Consider the following 15,969-nt stretch of genomic DNA (forward strand, 5'->3'; position numbering starts at 1 on the left):
AGCCTTCCACTCACCTGTGCTTGTTTTAAGATGTGCTTATCTTAAGAGCAATGGGAAGTTGGACCGGCTTATGTGGTCTTTTCTAATAAAGCTGTTAGAAAATTCCCCTTGATCTCCCTGACTGTCCCTGTAAGGCTCTGTCAGTGTCCGAGCTATTGGATTCCTACTCCCCGCATCCTGTTATCGGTCCAGCTTCAGGGATTTAGAGCCGCTCTCTACCCCAGGCCATGCTCTTGAAATTAATAGCACTGTCTATATTTAAGAATGAGGTGCTTGTGACCACACTGTATGGACTGTCGCTCTGTGGACTGCCCCAGAAAAGGCAAATAGAATACGTAATGCAGAACTTGGTTGGGAGGAGCCAGGGCTAAAGCTTCTTTTTCTGAGCATTTTCCTTTCTTGGTCCTTACCGATGCTGTCCTGACCACTAAGGAGTCCAGTCACAGTCCCCACACCTAGGATCAGGGCGGCGCTGGCTCGAGGGCTGCACATGTGTGAGAAGTGTGTGGGGTGGGAAGTGTGGGAGAGTGTTGGGTCAGCCTGCCTGGTGTGTGTACCTTATGCAGGTTTCTCACTTTCCCCTTAGAAGAGCCTAGGAGGATTGTAGGAGGCCACCCTGGTACCAGGAGGTGTGGCTTCAGGCAGTTAGGAGCCAACAACCCTTTCACCTCGTTCTCTTTCCACCCTGGCATTAACCAGAGGGTTGGGTCAAACGCTTCATTCATTCATCCACTGAGCAGTCACACTGACCTAGGGGCAGGGAGGCCGGCAGGCCATCTTTGGCAGATGCTGGTGGGCGGTGCCAAGGGCTAAATAAACTCTCAGTTTTCCGTAAAGTGAATAAGACAGCCTCACGGCCGACCGGGGCCAGGAGGCAGTGTTGTTAGGAGAATTAGTCACCTCTTTTCAGGGTTAGTCAGGCAGAAGTAGACAGCGCTCTAAAAACCCAGGTGACCTGAGGGAATTACCAGTTTGACTAATCCAGTGCCTTAGGGCAGTGCGTCCCTAACTTCGCTGTCAACTAGTCACTTTTGGAGTTTTTAAAGCCTAGTTGCCAGGGTCACAGCCGGTACCGAGGACGTCAGATCATGTGTGTGGGTGCCAGGCGTCAATATTTCTAAAGTTCCTCATGTGACTAGGAAAGACTAGAGAGCAGCGCCTCGGGCAGCGGCCAGCTGACTCAGTTCACGCTCACTCGTAACTCGGGTCTGGTTCCCAGCATTCTTTGAATTGCAGCCGCCGCTTTGGGTCGGGGGCGGTTCTGAGCAGCAGGATGTGGTACCGTCCTATTAGGAGCTGTCACTTTGCCCGAGCCGACGAGGACAGGTTGCCAGGGCTGCACGAGGACTGGATTTTTGCTTTGTCATTCTGACACTGGCAGTTCACCCGCCTCCTAAGAGCAGGGCGTGGCTTCCTGGAGCCACTAGGAACCCGCCGCTCTTTATCCTCAGTTTGCTTCCGTCAGGCCTTGCAGCCACGCGGGCGGTGCGGGACTCCCGCGGCGCGAGGAGAGCTGCTGTTTGCTTCTTGCTTCTTCACGTAAGTTCTCTGTTAGGGGGACGTTGCTTCGGGGTGGTGCTCTGGAAATGTCTGGGACGGGGACATTTAATGTGTGTCCGAGAGGACTGGGTGAAGCTCTTGTCGGGGTGCAGAGGACGACCCGGGTCACAAAGCTTCAGTATCTGGGACTTGATGTCTGGTCCTTGGCAACTGGTGGCTTGCAGGCTACCAGAGGAAAAGGGTATCCTTTGCAGGGCAAGGGTCTTGATTTATACATATATGACAGTGCGCCTCCGTGATAATATTAAGAAATTGCGCACCTTTACAAATGGCTTCACAGGCGAAGTCCTAAGAAACTCCTTGAAATTGTCATGGTGTATGTAATGTTTTCCAAGGGCCTTGTCCTTCTTGACCCAGGCTGTTAAACAGGGTACCTGAGCCTGCTACACAGCCCTTCCCTAACCTAAGAGCAGAGGCTGTCCTGAGTGGGTTTGTCCTGCCTCCACTGCTGACAGGGTGCTCCAACTTGTGCAAGTTGCTTGGCTAAAGGCAGCTTAGTTCCCCTATCTGTGGAAAGACGTGGTAATACCTACATCATTATATATAGATGGCAATATATATATATATATATATATATCATAAATATATAGCACTATGGCCATGTTAACTGTTGGTATTAGTACTGAATAACTATTCTTTTAAGGGATGGTATCAGTGTAGCTTTGTGCTCCTTTTTTTTTTTTTATTGTCCCAGACTAAACCGAGTGAGTTCACCCCTTAGTGAAATGGGACCATCCTCCCCTGACCTCATCCAGAGTGTGGATGGACCGCAGTTTCAGATTCCAGGAACCCTGGCTGTGGCATCCTCCGGGTTCAGTGTCAAAAGCCAGACCACACTGGGACGTGTTAGTGCCCTGTGGTCGCGAGGTCGGCGTGTTTAGCCGCCCTTGAGAGCTCTTCTGAGTTGTGGCGGCCCCGGTGGGTCGGAGTCCGCCGGCGGGAGTGCCCGGAGGGCGCGCGGCGTCCCGGAAGCCCCGCCCGGAGGAGGAAGGCTCACTTTGCCGCTCCGCTTTGTGCTGCAGAGGGCGGCGGGGCCTGCGCGGCAGCGGCGCGGGTGCGAACGGAGAGAGGCGGCGAGGCCGGCGGCGAGCCGGCGGGAGGTGCGAGCGAGCGGCGGAGGGTCGCCATGGTCCAGCCCTGAAGGTAGGAGCCGCGCGCTGCGCTCCCCAGCCCCGACCCCGGATCCCCAGCCCCCCGGGCCACTAGAGGCTACCGACCCACGTGCTCAGATCCCTGAACCGGGAAGCAGAGCCGAGCCTTTTCTTTTAAAGGGACCGTTCACAGGGCCCTTTGCTCGGGTGCCCCTTTCCACAGCCTGCAGCGGCAGGGTGAGTGGCCCTGGGGAAGTCTTGAGAAAAGGGTTCACCTTCCTCTTTAATTCTCAGAGGCACGGGACACCCCGAAACCCTAGGTTCCGAGAAGCAGGCAGGAATCCCTGGGTTGGATTTGTTTTCCTCTGGCATTTCTTTTTCTAGTCCAGAGTTAGCCGCTGAGTGGATATAAAGGAGTGGAGATAGATCTACCCTCCAGTCTCAAGTATGCCGGATATCTTTTTTCCCCCCACTTGGGTGGATGGGTGACGGCCCAAAGAATCACAAAAACGCACGAGGAGACACCAGGTAGTGTGTGAAGTCAGAGGGCACTGTGGAGTCTGTTTCTTTCTTCCCCCGTGTGGATCTTGGGGCTCAAACTCCAGTGTCCATGCCAGCCGCAAGTGCCTTCCCCTACGGAGCCGTCTCACCAGCCCTCATGGGACACATGCGGAAACCTTGTCCTCTTAGTCAACAGGAGGCCTGCTAAGTGTAAAAACATTTAGGTGGCTGTGTCGCTAAGAAGGATGCTAACAATTGATTCACGTTTTTACTTAGTCTTTGCTTGCTTCTAAAAGAAACATACATTTTTGAAGAGTGAATATAGGGTCTGGAGCTGGACTTCAAAGACAAACGGCAGATGGACGGAAACTAATTAAGGGAGATAAAAGGCTTCTGCCTTTGGTTCAAGCAGTTGTGTTACTCAGACCTTGAGTTTGCAAGGAAAATCACACAAAGACCGTGACGCGTCTTCACGGGGTAACCCCCCTCTGTTGTAAGTGTATATTGAGAAGTTATAATCATTTGGTTTCTACATGATATTATTCACGCTCTTGATTCTGACGTCGGTGGGAGCAGAAATGGCTTGACAGTGACTTGCTCCTCTGACTGTTCCAGCGTTCTGTACCCGTTAGTTTCAGGCATCTGGTGAGGATCAGGGCCATGAGCGAAGTGTGTGCACGCGCGCCATTTACCACACGCAGAGCTGGTGTGTCTGTGCACACGCGCCATTTACCACACACAGAGCTGGTGTGTCTGTGCACACGCGCCATTTACCACACGCAGAGCTGGTGTGTCTCGCTGTGCCAGGATTGAACAGGGCGGTAAACATTCTGGGTAAGTGCTCTACACAGAGCTGTAACCCCAGGGCAGCATTTTAGTGTTGTCTGGAATGCTGGGGCTTGAACCCAGGGCCCTGCGCTTGCGTCGCCACCCCACATTCCTAGCTCTTTGTGTTTCTTTTTTTGAGGCAGTCTTCCTATGTAGAGCAAGCTGGCCTTAGAGTTATGATTTTTCTCCTGCCTCTGCCTTCTTGAATGCTAGGATTACAGGTGTGTGTCACCAAGCCTGGCAGCATTTTATTTTATCTTTAGGACAAGATTGCGAGAATCAGAAGTGTGTGTGTGTGTGTGTGTGTGCGCACGCGTGCGTGCATGCAGCTGCACACGTGTGCTTGTGTGCACTTACCATGGTGTGCATGTGAAGGTCAAAGGACAGCTTGTGTGATTCCACCACGAGGGCCTCGGATTGGACTCACATGGCCAGGTTTAGCGGCTGCTGCCTTTCCACACTCACCCATTTCAACAGCCCTGGCCCGGGGTTTGGAAACCACTCATGTAAATGCCTCCCTTGGTGGCACTGAGAAGAAGGAGCACAGTGGGTGAAAAGGTGCCCATTGGGGTGCAGCTGGGCATAGTTACGCCTTCAGTAGTGCGAGAGAAGAGTCGTGGAAGATTAAAATTGGCCACACGAGGCTCAGTTTCTGGATGGCAGGAATAGAAGAGGTGACAGGCAGGCTAAAGCATTGTGACAGTCACGGGAAGATGGGCCCAGTTGTTTTCGTGCTGGGGTCTCCAGCCTGCCCAATGTAGCAGCAGCCTGGACACTTTCTGAGAATGGAATGGGTTTCTTCTTGCCTGCATCACCTCAAGCATCTCACTCAGGCAGGCCTCACCTTCTGAAGGCTCCTTCCCTAACCTGCCTGGGGCCCTTTTCTTGATTGCTGCTTCTTGCTGCCAGATGGCTTCCAGGATAAAGGGCTCACTTTTCAGTGCGGTGTTGTGTGCCTTCTCCAGTGTGGTTTTCTTTTCATCTCTTCCTCTACCAAGCTACTGTGGGCCCCTGGGAATGGTCACACCTGTAGTCCCCTAGATCTCCCCTCCTTGCCGGTTTCTTTCCATCTCTTCCTGGACAGCCCCGCTTTGCCACGTGGACCTACCTGTGCATTTGGCCACTTTGCCTCTGTGTTTCCACAGCACCCCACATATCCTTATTTCTGGAAAAGGAGGAACCCTGCCAGAGATAATTCTCTGGTTTACTTATCAAGGGAGAGAGGTAGGCTTCCTTTGTGTGCCTGTGTTTGCAAGGGCATATGGACACTTCTTCCTAGATGAATACACATTAGTGGCAGTAGCAGAGGTTTGTGTGCCGGACTCTTATGTTCTCACAATTGCCCAGTGAAGGAGCGGGTGTGATCCAGTATTCAGATAAGGAAATGAAGGCCTGCAGAGTTCCAGGAGCGTGCCCAGATCACACGGCTCCCTCCCAGCCGGAGTTGGGGCTCTGCCCTCCCCCCCTCCCCCCGAGACACATGCCTGCTCCTGATCTGATTCTCGGGTTGTGAGTCGAGAGAGAGCCCGTGCAAACCCCAGTCGTCCTAACATCGTTCCAGCACACAGTAGACCTCCATTCATTAGAGGCTTGCTGGGTGAGCCTTCATTCCACTGCGCCCACTCAGCCAGCAGGATGTCAGCCTTTGCCTGACGATGTGTCTTCCGCCTGTCCTTCAGCGCTTCATATGCATTCCATAAATGAACACTTCATTCGCATACTAATCCTCTAAATATTCTTTAAGTGGCAGGGACATAAAGGTTCCCTTATGGGAGTAGTTGACATTGAAGGTTCTGGTTTCATTGAAGATGGGTTGTCAGACACGAAGCTCTGAGCTGCTCAGCACTTGACTGGTTCTCAGTAGCACACTGGGAAATAATTGAGACTTTTTGTATCTCACAGTCAGTGCTGGTAGCATGGCGCGAGCCTTTCTCGGTCAGGAAGAAAGTGGCTGCTGTAGCTGCTGTATCAGGCACCTCTGCTGTCGTGCCAGGCTAGGCGTTAGTGTGCTGTCTCTAACACAGATCCGTACAGTAGTGTATACACTTAAACCTACTTCTGATAGTCGCGCACTGCTGGCATACACCTTTATCCCAGCACTCAGGAGGCAGAGGCAGGCGGATCTCTGAGTCTGAGGCCAGCCAGGACAGTTCCAGGACAGCCAGAGCTACAGAGAGAAATCCTGTCTCAAGACTGGTTAGGGCTTACAGTGCAGCTCAGGGGGCTGGCACCCACAAGCCCTGAGTCCAATCCACAACCAAAAAATGTCTCCCAGCAAATGTTTTTTTATAATTAAAGAAGAAAAAAGGCCAGCAACGGTATTTTAAGAGAGACTAGAATACCCAGCAGATTGCAAATGTGGAAACGCAAACACTCCGCGAGAGCGGTAAGGGGATGTGTGCGTTTATATGTGGATCTGTGCACTGGGTAACAGGGCCCTAGGGGGCCCGAATTCCAATGGTTGTGAGTCATGTGACATGGGCCCTAGGAACCAAGGGTCCTCTGGAAGAGCAAGTACTCTTAGCCTCTGAGCTCTCTCCAGCCCTCCAAAGCAGGTGAGTTTTATATGAACCCAGTTCAATTCCTCCTCCTCACATAGTCTCACACCCAGGGTTTTCACCTCTTGTGCTGGTCAGAGTGATGTTCTTCTTGGCGTGTCTGCGCTCTGAAGTGTGTGGGTTGTCCCTAGTTCATAAGTGTCATGGAGTATGTGTTGTTACCACAGAGGAAGGTGGACGGTCTGTATGTTCTAAAATGCTCTACTGTCTAGGCGCAAGGTATTTAGTGTGACTTGGCTTGCGTTTTATCTTTTGCTTCCTGTATGCACTGCTACCTTGTGTCTGGGAATAGGCAGCTTTTTAGTAGAGTGTGTGATTAGTAGGTGTGAGGCTCGGGGTTCGATATCCAGTACTGTAAAATAATAATAGTCTGTTTTATTTGAAAGAATAGTTACTCAAAGTCCCTTTGGGGGCACTGGACTTGTAAAGACTTGTGAAGTTCAGGGAGTCACTCATGAGCACGCAGACCAGCCTTCTTTGACCCTGCCTTGGAACAGCTATCAGGAGTTTTGCTCTTTTTTTTTTTTTTCTCTATTTTTTAAAAGATTTTATTATGCCAGGCAGTGGTGGTGCATGCCTTTAATCCCAGCACTCTGAGTTCGTGGCCAGCCTAGTCTACAAGAGCTAGTTCCGGGACAGGCACCAAAGCTAGCTACAGAGAAACCTTGAGACAAGGTTGAGACAAAAAACAAACAAAAGATTTTATTTATTATATATACAGACTATACAGTGTTTTGCCTGTATGGATGCCTGCGTGCCAGAAGAGGGCAGCACCAGATCTCAGGCCAGTGCTCTTAGCATCCGGGCCACCTCTCCAGCCTCTCTTCAGGGTTCTAAACATAGTTTTCATTAGTTGAAATCTTAGTGGGTTTTCTTTTTTTTTCCCTTTAATTTTTAATAGCGATTTTTTTCTTCCTACTGATTGATATTCTCTACAGTGCATTATGCTTAATGCTCATCCCTCACTGACTTTTGAACCTCGAAAAGTAGTTTTCCTTTCTTGCCTTTTTCTTTTCTTTTCTTTTCTCTTTTTTTCCTCCTTTGAGTCAGAGTCTCAAACATCCGTAGCTGGTCTCAGACTGGCTGGGTAGCTTGAGATGACTTTAATCTGATCCTCCTGCCTCCTCCTCCCGAGTGCTAGGATTACAGGTGTGCGTCCCAATACCCAGTGCTCAGGGTCAGGCCTAGGGCATCATCAGTCGACCAGGACAACTGCCCTGCGCTCTCAACCTAAAAACATTGTTCTTTTCCTAAGACAGTGCAAAAGAAATGACGGCTTTGTGTGTAAAAGTGACGGCTTTGAGATGTGTTGCAATTGTAATAAGTACCAACTCTAAACACACCGATGGTTATGTAATCTTAATTCTATACTTGATTATGAATTCCCGCCTCGCGAACGGCGGGCAGTGGTGGGTTGAAGTGTAGCCGCCTGTCTCAGCTGATACCAAGGAGGGCAGATAAAGATTGGAAAGGAGGCTTTTCTTCCAGCCCATTTTGGAAGTGTAAATGTGTGTACGTCTGTAACTGTTTCTGTGGATGTTCCCGTGCGTGTGCCCGACACTGAAAAGGCCACGAGTGGTTGGATCCCTGAGGTGGAGTTACAGGCCACTGTGAGCCTCAGTCCTCTGCAAGAGCTGCAATTGCTCTTAACCTCTGAACTGCATCCCCAGCCCCTCCAGTCCATCAGGAATATTTTTAAAAATTAGTATTATGGTGCGTGTATCATGTTTGTGTAGGCATGGGTACTATGATCGTGTGTGGAGTTCAGAGGAAACACATCTGTAGGCATGAGTGCCATGATCATGTGGAGTTCAGAGGACAAGTTAGTATCCACTTTTGGTGGTTTGTCTTTTTTCAAGTTTTATTTTTGAAGTGTGTGTGTGTGTGTGTGTGTGTGTGCGTGTACACGTCCTGGAGTCCAGCTCTGTGGGTTCAGGTCCCACAGAGAAGGTGTGGAATCTGTGGATGAAGGAGTCTGACACCTGAGAAACAGTCCCATTCTCGAGAGGACGTGACATCGTTCGTATGTGTCGTTTCCTCATCGCGGGCCTGTTCCCCCAAAGGGACGCTCCTCACATCTTACCGCTTCCATTCTGATGCCACCAGTGTGTACTCCCGTGTGTGGCAGGGGTTCCAGCCAGTCTAACTTCACAATGGAAGGCAGACCAGATCTCACCACTCATCTCGTAAGCCCCTAATCGTGGCACTATTCCGTACTTACTAACCTCTTACCTAAGTGGCCTTAGGCTCTGGGTCTGGACCCATTGTTTCTCTTGATGTGTTTTCTTCTCTGGGGCCCGATGTGCCCAGTTAGTAAATCTTTAACTTCCCCATTCCTGGTGTAATTCCAAAGAGTTACTTTGTTTAAAGAGACTGCCGTCGTATATATTCTCTTCTTTCGCCAACACGCACCCAAATTTCCCAAAAGAAAGGGCACAAGGACCCATTAAAAATGAAGGTGTGGTGCTGGAGAGTTTGGCCCGCAGTGTTGAAGTGCGGGAACTTTGTCCAGCGGCAGTGGTCATGTCAAGCCGTGCAGTCCACCCGCCACACACGTGCCGGGACAGGCTGGAGGAGAGTACAGGAGCTGGAGTTCCCGCAGTGGTCGTGAGTGACCCCACGTGGGTGCTGGGAGGGCTCTCAAACCCCAGACATCCCTCCAGCTCCAAGGTAGTATATTTTGTATATGCAGTGATTTTTCTAGCCCACCTTCTGGTCTTTTTTTGACACAAGGTCTCACAGGCTGATTGAACTCGTAGGGCTAGAAGTTAGTGCTTATTCCTTGGGAAGCACAGGATTCGAGTCCTCTTTTGACCTATTCAGGCACCAGGAATGTCTATGGTGCACATACATGTAGCAAAATGCTCATACATACAAAATAGCACTTTTTTTCTAATTTAAGGAAAAGTTTGTCCTTTTGGCTTTTCAAGACAGGATTTCCCTGTGTAGCCCTGGCTATCCTAGAACTTACCCTGTGGTTAAGGTGTTCAGAGTGGTCCTGAACCCAGAGAGCTGTCTGCCTTTGCCACGGGGGAGGGGGGTGCTAGATTAAAGGTTTGTGTCACTGCATCCAACCTCAGTGTTTCTGAGTTGCTCCTGGGTAGAATAAATGACTGAACTTTGGAATAGTTTAGTATAGCTATAGATGTTATTCTCCTCTTCATTGTCAAGAATCTTGCTTGTCCTACCTGTCTCTCTGACGCCTCCCCAAGGTTTAGGTAAACCAAAAAAGGGGGGGGTGCTAACAGTTGCTTATCCCCGGACTCTGGACTGACCCAGTGGACTGTCCCCAGTCAAGCTTTCTGTGGTGTTAAGTGGGCAAGAGCCTGTGGTCTTTAGGAACACAATGCTCCTTAGGTTGTTACACTGCTTTGTCCTGATAACCTGAGCCACTTTAATTGCCCGATGGGTCTCCAGAGAGCTGGTGTGTGGGTTCTCCGAAGCAGGTAATTCACCCAGTGGATAACCCGGATGCGGTTTAAAATCTTCGCAGATGATTCAGGTTAACCACCTCGTAGAGTATAAAAACCTTTCTTTGGCCTTTGGCAGGCTTCCATGTAATCAGCGCCTTTCCATAATCCTGCCCACTGCCCTTCCACCCTTGAGAGGAGCCGCCAGTGAGATCGCTTTTGTGTGACACAAAAGCCCTCACCCAATGGTGCGCGAATTAGCAGAGCTTAAAAAGAAGGCCGGGGTTGAGGCCTGAGCCGGGGGTGTGGTCACGGGGTGGGCTGGGGGCGGGGCCGCATGCGCACCGGCTGCCTTCCAACGATCTTCAGTTGATCTTCAGCTGCCTTCGCCGCAGTGGTCACCGTTGGTAGCCCTCGGAGGGAAAGCTGTTAACCTGCGTGGTCACCAGCATGTCTAAAGGAGACGGTTCCCTGGTTGGAGGCAGAGAGAAAGGAGAGGAGCAGGTCGGAAGCCTGGCTTGGCTGCACCTGGTGGAGCAGGAGGAGGAGGAGGTGCTGAAGAAGGAGGAGGAGGAGGAGGAGGGCCAGGACTGCTGCTCCGACGACGTGAGCCTGCACCCGGACCTCCTGGAGCTGGTGGTGGACCGAGAGAAGTGCCGCAGCATCCGCAGGCAGTACCGGCAGCTCATCTACAGTGTGCAGCAGAACCGCGAGGACATCGTGAACACAGCCAGCGACTCGCTGACCGAGGCTCTGGAGGAAGCCAACGTGCTCTTTGATGGCGTGAGCAGAACCAGAGAGGCGGCCCTCGATGCCCAGTTCCTGGTTCTGGCTTCTGATCTGGGTAAAGAGAAAGCGAAGCAGTTAAACTCCGACATGAGCTTTTTTAATCAAGTCGCGTTCTGTGACTTGCTGCTGGTCTTTGTGGGCCTGAACTGGGTGGAGGACCATCGCGAGGAGTTGAGCGACTGCGATGACTGCATAGCGCTCTCCTTCTGGGGGATGGTGCAGAAGGAGGCGGCGTCCTGGATGCTGCGGGCTGAAACGTTCCACTTCATTTATGGCTCATTTAAGGCAGAACGTTCCGCACGAAAGCCCCGGCTTGAACATCACAAGAGAGCTTGCAAAATGGAAGGGAATGGAGATATGCCTACGAAGTTGAGGAAGCTGGAGGTGCATGCCAACCAGGAGACGACAGAAAAGGAAGTAGAAAGAATCTTGGGGTTGCTGCAAACCTACTTTCAAAAGTACCCCGATACTCCCGTGTCCTACTTCGAGTTTGTGATCGACCCGAACTCGTTCTCCCGCACGGTGGAGAACATCTTCTACGTGTCTTTTATCATCCGGGATGGCTTCGCAAGAATCCGGCTTGACCAAGACAGGCTGCCCATCCTGGAGCCCACTAACGTCAGCCAGGGGGAGGAAGAAAGTGACTACTGCTCTTTCGGCAGGAAACAAGGAGTTATATCTTTGAGTTTACAGGACTGGAAAAATATTGTCTCCACTTTTGAAATTTCAGAGGCCATGATCAAAAACCCATATTAAAGATTTTTGTTTGTAGTGCGTGACTCGATCTTGTATTGACGCTCTCAGAATAGAACCTGAATAGAAGCCTGTGCCCTAGTAAACTATTTTCAAGAACAAGTCAATTGCCTACCGTGCAGTGTATTTTTTTTTTTTGATAACTTATAAGGCTGTAATCTTATGGGAAGTTTTTCATATCCACACGATACTTTTAGTAAGCTCTTGAGTTTCTTGGAAGGTATTAGCCGACGTGCTAAAAACAAAAACTGGGTCTCATACTGAACTGCTTTCTCTGTCCTGGTGAACTCGGGGTCCTGTAAGGGGGGGCGGAGGGGGCTTTTTATCAAGCGGGGAAAGGGTGAGAAAAAAGGACCAGAAAAAAAAATCAGTGTGAGTCAGTTGTTGGGCAGTGTTGAGACTGAAAAACATAGGTGACATGCTTCCTTTCAGGAAGTAGATCGCTATATTCCAGTTTCTTTTCTGAATGACCTTAATAAGAAAATGTGTGTGGGGGTGTGTGTGTGCACGTGTGTGTGTGTGTGGTGTGTGCACGTGCATATGTATTCATGCATAGGCATGCCTGCTGTTAGACTCAAGCAACCAAAGCATTCTGAGAGTTTTGTTTTTGTTGTTTTGAGGCAGGGTCTCGCTTTGTAGATCTGCCTGTCCCGGCCCTCATAGAGATCTACCTGCACCTGCCTCCCAGCTGCTGACATTACCCGGTGTGCATCTCCTCCTCACTCTTCGAGGAGGCATTCTGGGTAAGACAACAAGGTCGAATGTGTGGGCCTGGCAAGTCTGGAGAGGACGTGCAGATTCGTAGAAAACCTTTCTTCTCGAGTGCTAAGCTGGGCAGGAATCGTAGCCGCTGTTCCAGTCTTCTCAGAGGTAGACGATACTTTCATCACACCCAGTGGCTTTATCTTTGGCTAATCTCACCACTCTGATTTCTACACAGTGTCCTTCAGAATCAGCGCAGGTTCAACACGTAACAACTTGGGGTACACGTCCCAATTAACCTTGATTAAAAAGTGGAGGAGATGATGGAAAGGTGGCTCAATGTTAGAAGCACCGACTGCTCTTCCAGAGGTCATTAGTTTAATTCCCACAACCACGTGATGCTCACAATCCCACATAACAGACCTGGTGTTCTGTTCTCTCTGGCGATCTCTGTCATGCAGGCACTACTGTACAAGTAGCGCACTCATACACATAAATAGTAAAAAACATCTGAAGAGTTTTGCTCTGTATCTGAGCCTGTATAGCAAGATTTGTGAATTCTCCATCTACCCCTAGGGCTTGTGCCACAAACACCCCGTTTCTTGTGGGTCTAAGTTGGATGGAGCCAGGTGCTGATTTGAGGAGTCCAGCTGGCAGTATAGCCTTTTGCTTCTGGAAGATGCCGTCAGAGGAAGCAGGACTCTGGATATTGCACGATTTTTCTTTCTTTCTTTGGTGCTTTTCAGTTTTAAGACTGTAAATTATGGGCCAGGTGGTGGTGGCGCACGGCTTTAATCACAGCACTTGGGAGGCAGAGGCAGGTGGATCTTTGTGAGTTCAAAGCCAGCCTGTTCTACAGAGTGAGTTCCAGGACAGGCTCCAAAGCTACTCAGAGAAACCTTGCCTTGAAGAATGTAAATCCCAGGACAACTGAGGATGTAGTTCACTGGTCGAGTGCTTGCTTAGCCTGAGTGCTGCCTTAGCTTCTGTCCTCAGCACGAACGGTGTCTGTATTGTTTGGTGGTCAGGGTAGAAAATCAGGGTTATTAAGATAGTTCCAGAAGAGGCAGCAGACATGGCCTGAGCTATTTCTTACCTTTTTATGAATGTAAGTTTCCGATGGTGGAAGATTTTGCCACTGGTGTGGTTAGTGGTGTTTTTGTTATGCTTAATAATAACAGTAAAATTTCCTCCTGGATCTAAGGTAATACAGGGGAGGGAGATGCAAAGTCTAAATGATACCAAGCTTGAGAGGAGGGATGGGATCTTGGTGTGGAGAAAGTTCTTTCCTTCACACCGGTAATGTAGAGAGAACTGAGGAGAAAACCCCTTGGGAATGAAGAGACCGCTTCCTGTAACAGCTGTCTCCCCCTTTTTGGACCTGAAGTGCTCACCCTTCCAGCACTGGCCACCCTTCAAGGTGAAGGGCAGCGTCGTTTGGTCTTGCTGGTCCTGGGGCCTCTCAGCCAGAGCCCCGGGGTTTCAGGCCGTCATCCTGGGGTCTCTGAGCCAGAGCCCCGGGGTTTCAGGCCGTCATCCTGGGGTCTCTGAGCCAGAGCCCCGGGGTTTCAGGCCGTCATCCTGGGGTCTCTGAGCCAGAGCCCCGGGGTTTCAGGCCGTCATCCTGGGGTCTCTGAGCCAGAGCCCCGGGGTTTCAGGCTGTCCTCTGTGGGAAGAGAAGACGCTGCTGGGTTACAAGACATGACTCAGTTCCTTAGCCAACCGACGGCTTTGTTGAATGCCTTTGCCTGGCTGTGTTCTGACGTGCAGAGACGGCTTAAAAACACGCTAGAAAATAAAGAGGCTTGGGGAGAGCTTACTTTTCTGGTCAGCGGGTGGGGTGGTGTTTCTACACAGGTGAGCTTGGCCTCTGGCCTGGGCTTTCGCTAGTTGTGATGGTGCAGTTCGTTGCATTATTTCGGATTAAACCAGGGACCTAGAAAGAGCATTGAGCAACAAGAGATGAATTCAGTTACAGAAATGAACCGAATCGCAAATCTGCTTGTCAAGGTTCATTAGAAGGGGCCGACTCTAAGGAGAGAGTGTGTGGGTTTTGTTTTATAGTTCGTGCGTGTGGGGCACATACACAACAGGGTTAAATTAGAAAAATGTATGGGATTAAATATAGTTGCTAGGTATGATGCATTGGGAAAAGTAAGAGATGAAAGATGTGTTTTGAGTGGTGTGTGTGTGTGCACGTGTGTGCACATGCTTGTATGTGTGTGCACATGCTTGTACATGTGAAGTCAGAGGACAACCTCTTCTTATTTTCTATTTATTTATTTATTTTGATTTTTTTTGAGACGGGGTTTCACTCTGTAGACCAGGCAGACCTCAGACTCACAGAGCTACACCTGCCCCATCTCCCGAGTGCTGAGATTAAAGACGTGCACCACCACGAAAGGGCAGCTTTTGAAAGTGGTTTCTTTTCATGTGTGTGATCTGGGGATTGAACTCGGGCATCGTGAGGTTTGTCCAGCAAGCACTTTTACTAACTGCGCCACTGGGCATGTTTTCCCGATATTTAAAAAAAAAACATTTTAAGTAATTATTTATTTGATGTGCATGGTCATTTGGAGGTCAGAGGACAGCTTTTGGGAGCTGGTTCTCTTTCTGTTATTGTGGGTACCAGGGATTAAATTTAAGTTGAGCTTGGTGGCAGGTGACTGTCTGTTGATTGATCTCACCAGCTCGGGCAGGTTCAATGCCATACCCTGTCATATCTTAAGTGACATCTGGCTTGGATTTGATGGGATTTAATGTGCACAAAGCACGCCCAGCACAGTGTCTGTCTCACCGTGGACACTCAGCACATTGCACGGCGCCGCCTGTTTCTGTGTTGACATTCACTTTGGGTCTCATACTTTTGAACTTCCTTACCTTTGCTCTGGGGACTCCCTTGCCAGGACTGTCACGTGTACACTGCTCACTGACTCAGCGGCTGGCAGGTGCCTACAGTGCTAGGCGCTGCTCGGGTTGCTGGAGAAGAGCGGCAGAGCAGGACTGGCAGCGTCCTGGGATGCCGTTTTCTTTCTGCTGAAGTGACACATGGCCCAATCCCCGGTAGCCTCAGACAGTACGACCATAACGACCGCAGCAGTCTCGGCAGCTGGGTGTCCAAAGTGGGTTTGGCTGGACGAAAATCAGGACGTTGGCAGCCTGGCTCCTATCTTGGGGAGCTGTGCTCATTGATCACGTTTTGAGCGGGACACCGTTTAGCTGGAGCTGAGTGAAAGCCAGTTTAGTTGTAAGTAGGGTTAAAATGACAGTGTAGTGCTGTCCCGGGTCTCTGCATGCTCCGGTTGCTCGCGTCTCTCCCGTTACACCTTACAGAGTCGGGCTCCTTCGCACACTTAAAAAAGAAGCTGGTTGGGGCTGGAGAGATGGCTCAGAGGTTAAGAGCACTGCCTGCTCTTCCAGAGGTCCTGAGTTCAATTCCTAGCAACCACATGGTGGCTTACAGCCATCTGTAATGAGAACTGGCACCCCTTCTGGCTTGTGGGCACACATGGAAGAAATGCTGTACACCTAATTAAATAAATAAATATTTTAAAAAAAAGCTGGTTGATATCGTTTGATTTAAAACTTGAACCGTAGAATTCATTAGATAGAAAATTTTGGTAAAGAACACTTTAGACTGCTTTAGATGGGGTTTCTATTGCTGTGAAGAGACACCATGACCCTAGCAACTCTTATAAAGGAAAGCATTTAATCAGAGCTGGCTTTCAGCTCAGAGGTTCAGTCCATTATCGTCATGGCAGGAAGCATGGTGCTGGA

The 15,969-nt window shown here is 50.1% G+C and overlaps 2 protein-coding genes across 4 annotated transcripts in view; both read left to right on the forward strand.

Annotated features, from left to right (window-relative positions):
- Window positions 1–1,183: 1,183 nt before the first annotated feature.
- Txnrd1 (thioredoxin reductase 1) overlaps window positions 1,184–15,969 on the forward strand; it is a 38,352-nt gene continuing 23,566 nt past the window's right edge. The window contains exons 1-2 of one of the 3 annotated variants that reach the window (XM_050145590.1): window positions 1,383–1,539; window positions 2,583–2,703. The gene's annotated coding sequence lies outside the window, so the exon portion shown is untranslated. Of the gene's footprint in view, window positions 1,540–2,582; window positions 2,704–15,969 lie in introns of those variants that run through there. The other 2 variants (XM_050145589.1, XM_050145588.1) reach the window with 2 other exon arrangements.
- On the forward strand, window positions 10,288–11,511 carry Eid3 (EP300 interacting inhibitor of differentiation 3). The gene has a single exon (XM_050145594.1). It carries the CDS (start codon window positions 10,399–10,401, stop codon window positions 11,491–11,493), a length of 1,095 nt encoding a protein of 364 aa, XP_050001551.1. The 5' UTR covers window positions 10,288–10,398; the 3' UTR covers window positions 11,494–11,511.

This window comes from Alexandromys fortis, unplaced genomic scaffold (assembly GCF_014885135.2).
Source record: "Alexandromys fortis isolate MF-2015 unplaced genomic scaffold, M_Fortis_MF-2015_v1.1 scaffold_50, whole genome shotgun sequence".
Classification (NCBI taxonomy): Eukaryota; Metazoa; Chordata; class Mammalia; order Rodentia; family Cricetidae; genus Alexandromys; species Alexandromys fortis.

Bases quoted from the DNA above. Each gene is read 5' to 3' on its own strand.
- Eid3 (XM_050145594.1), top strand. From the start codon at position 10,399: ATGTCTAAAGGAGACGGTTCCCTGGTTGGAGGCAGAGAGAAAGGAGAG.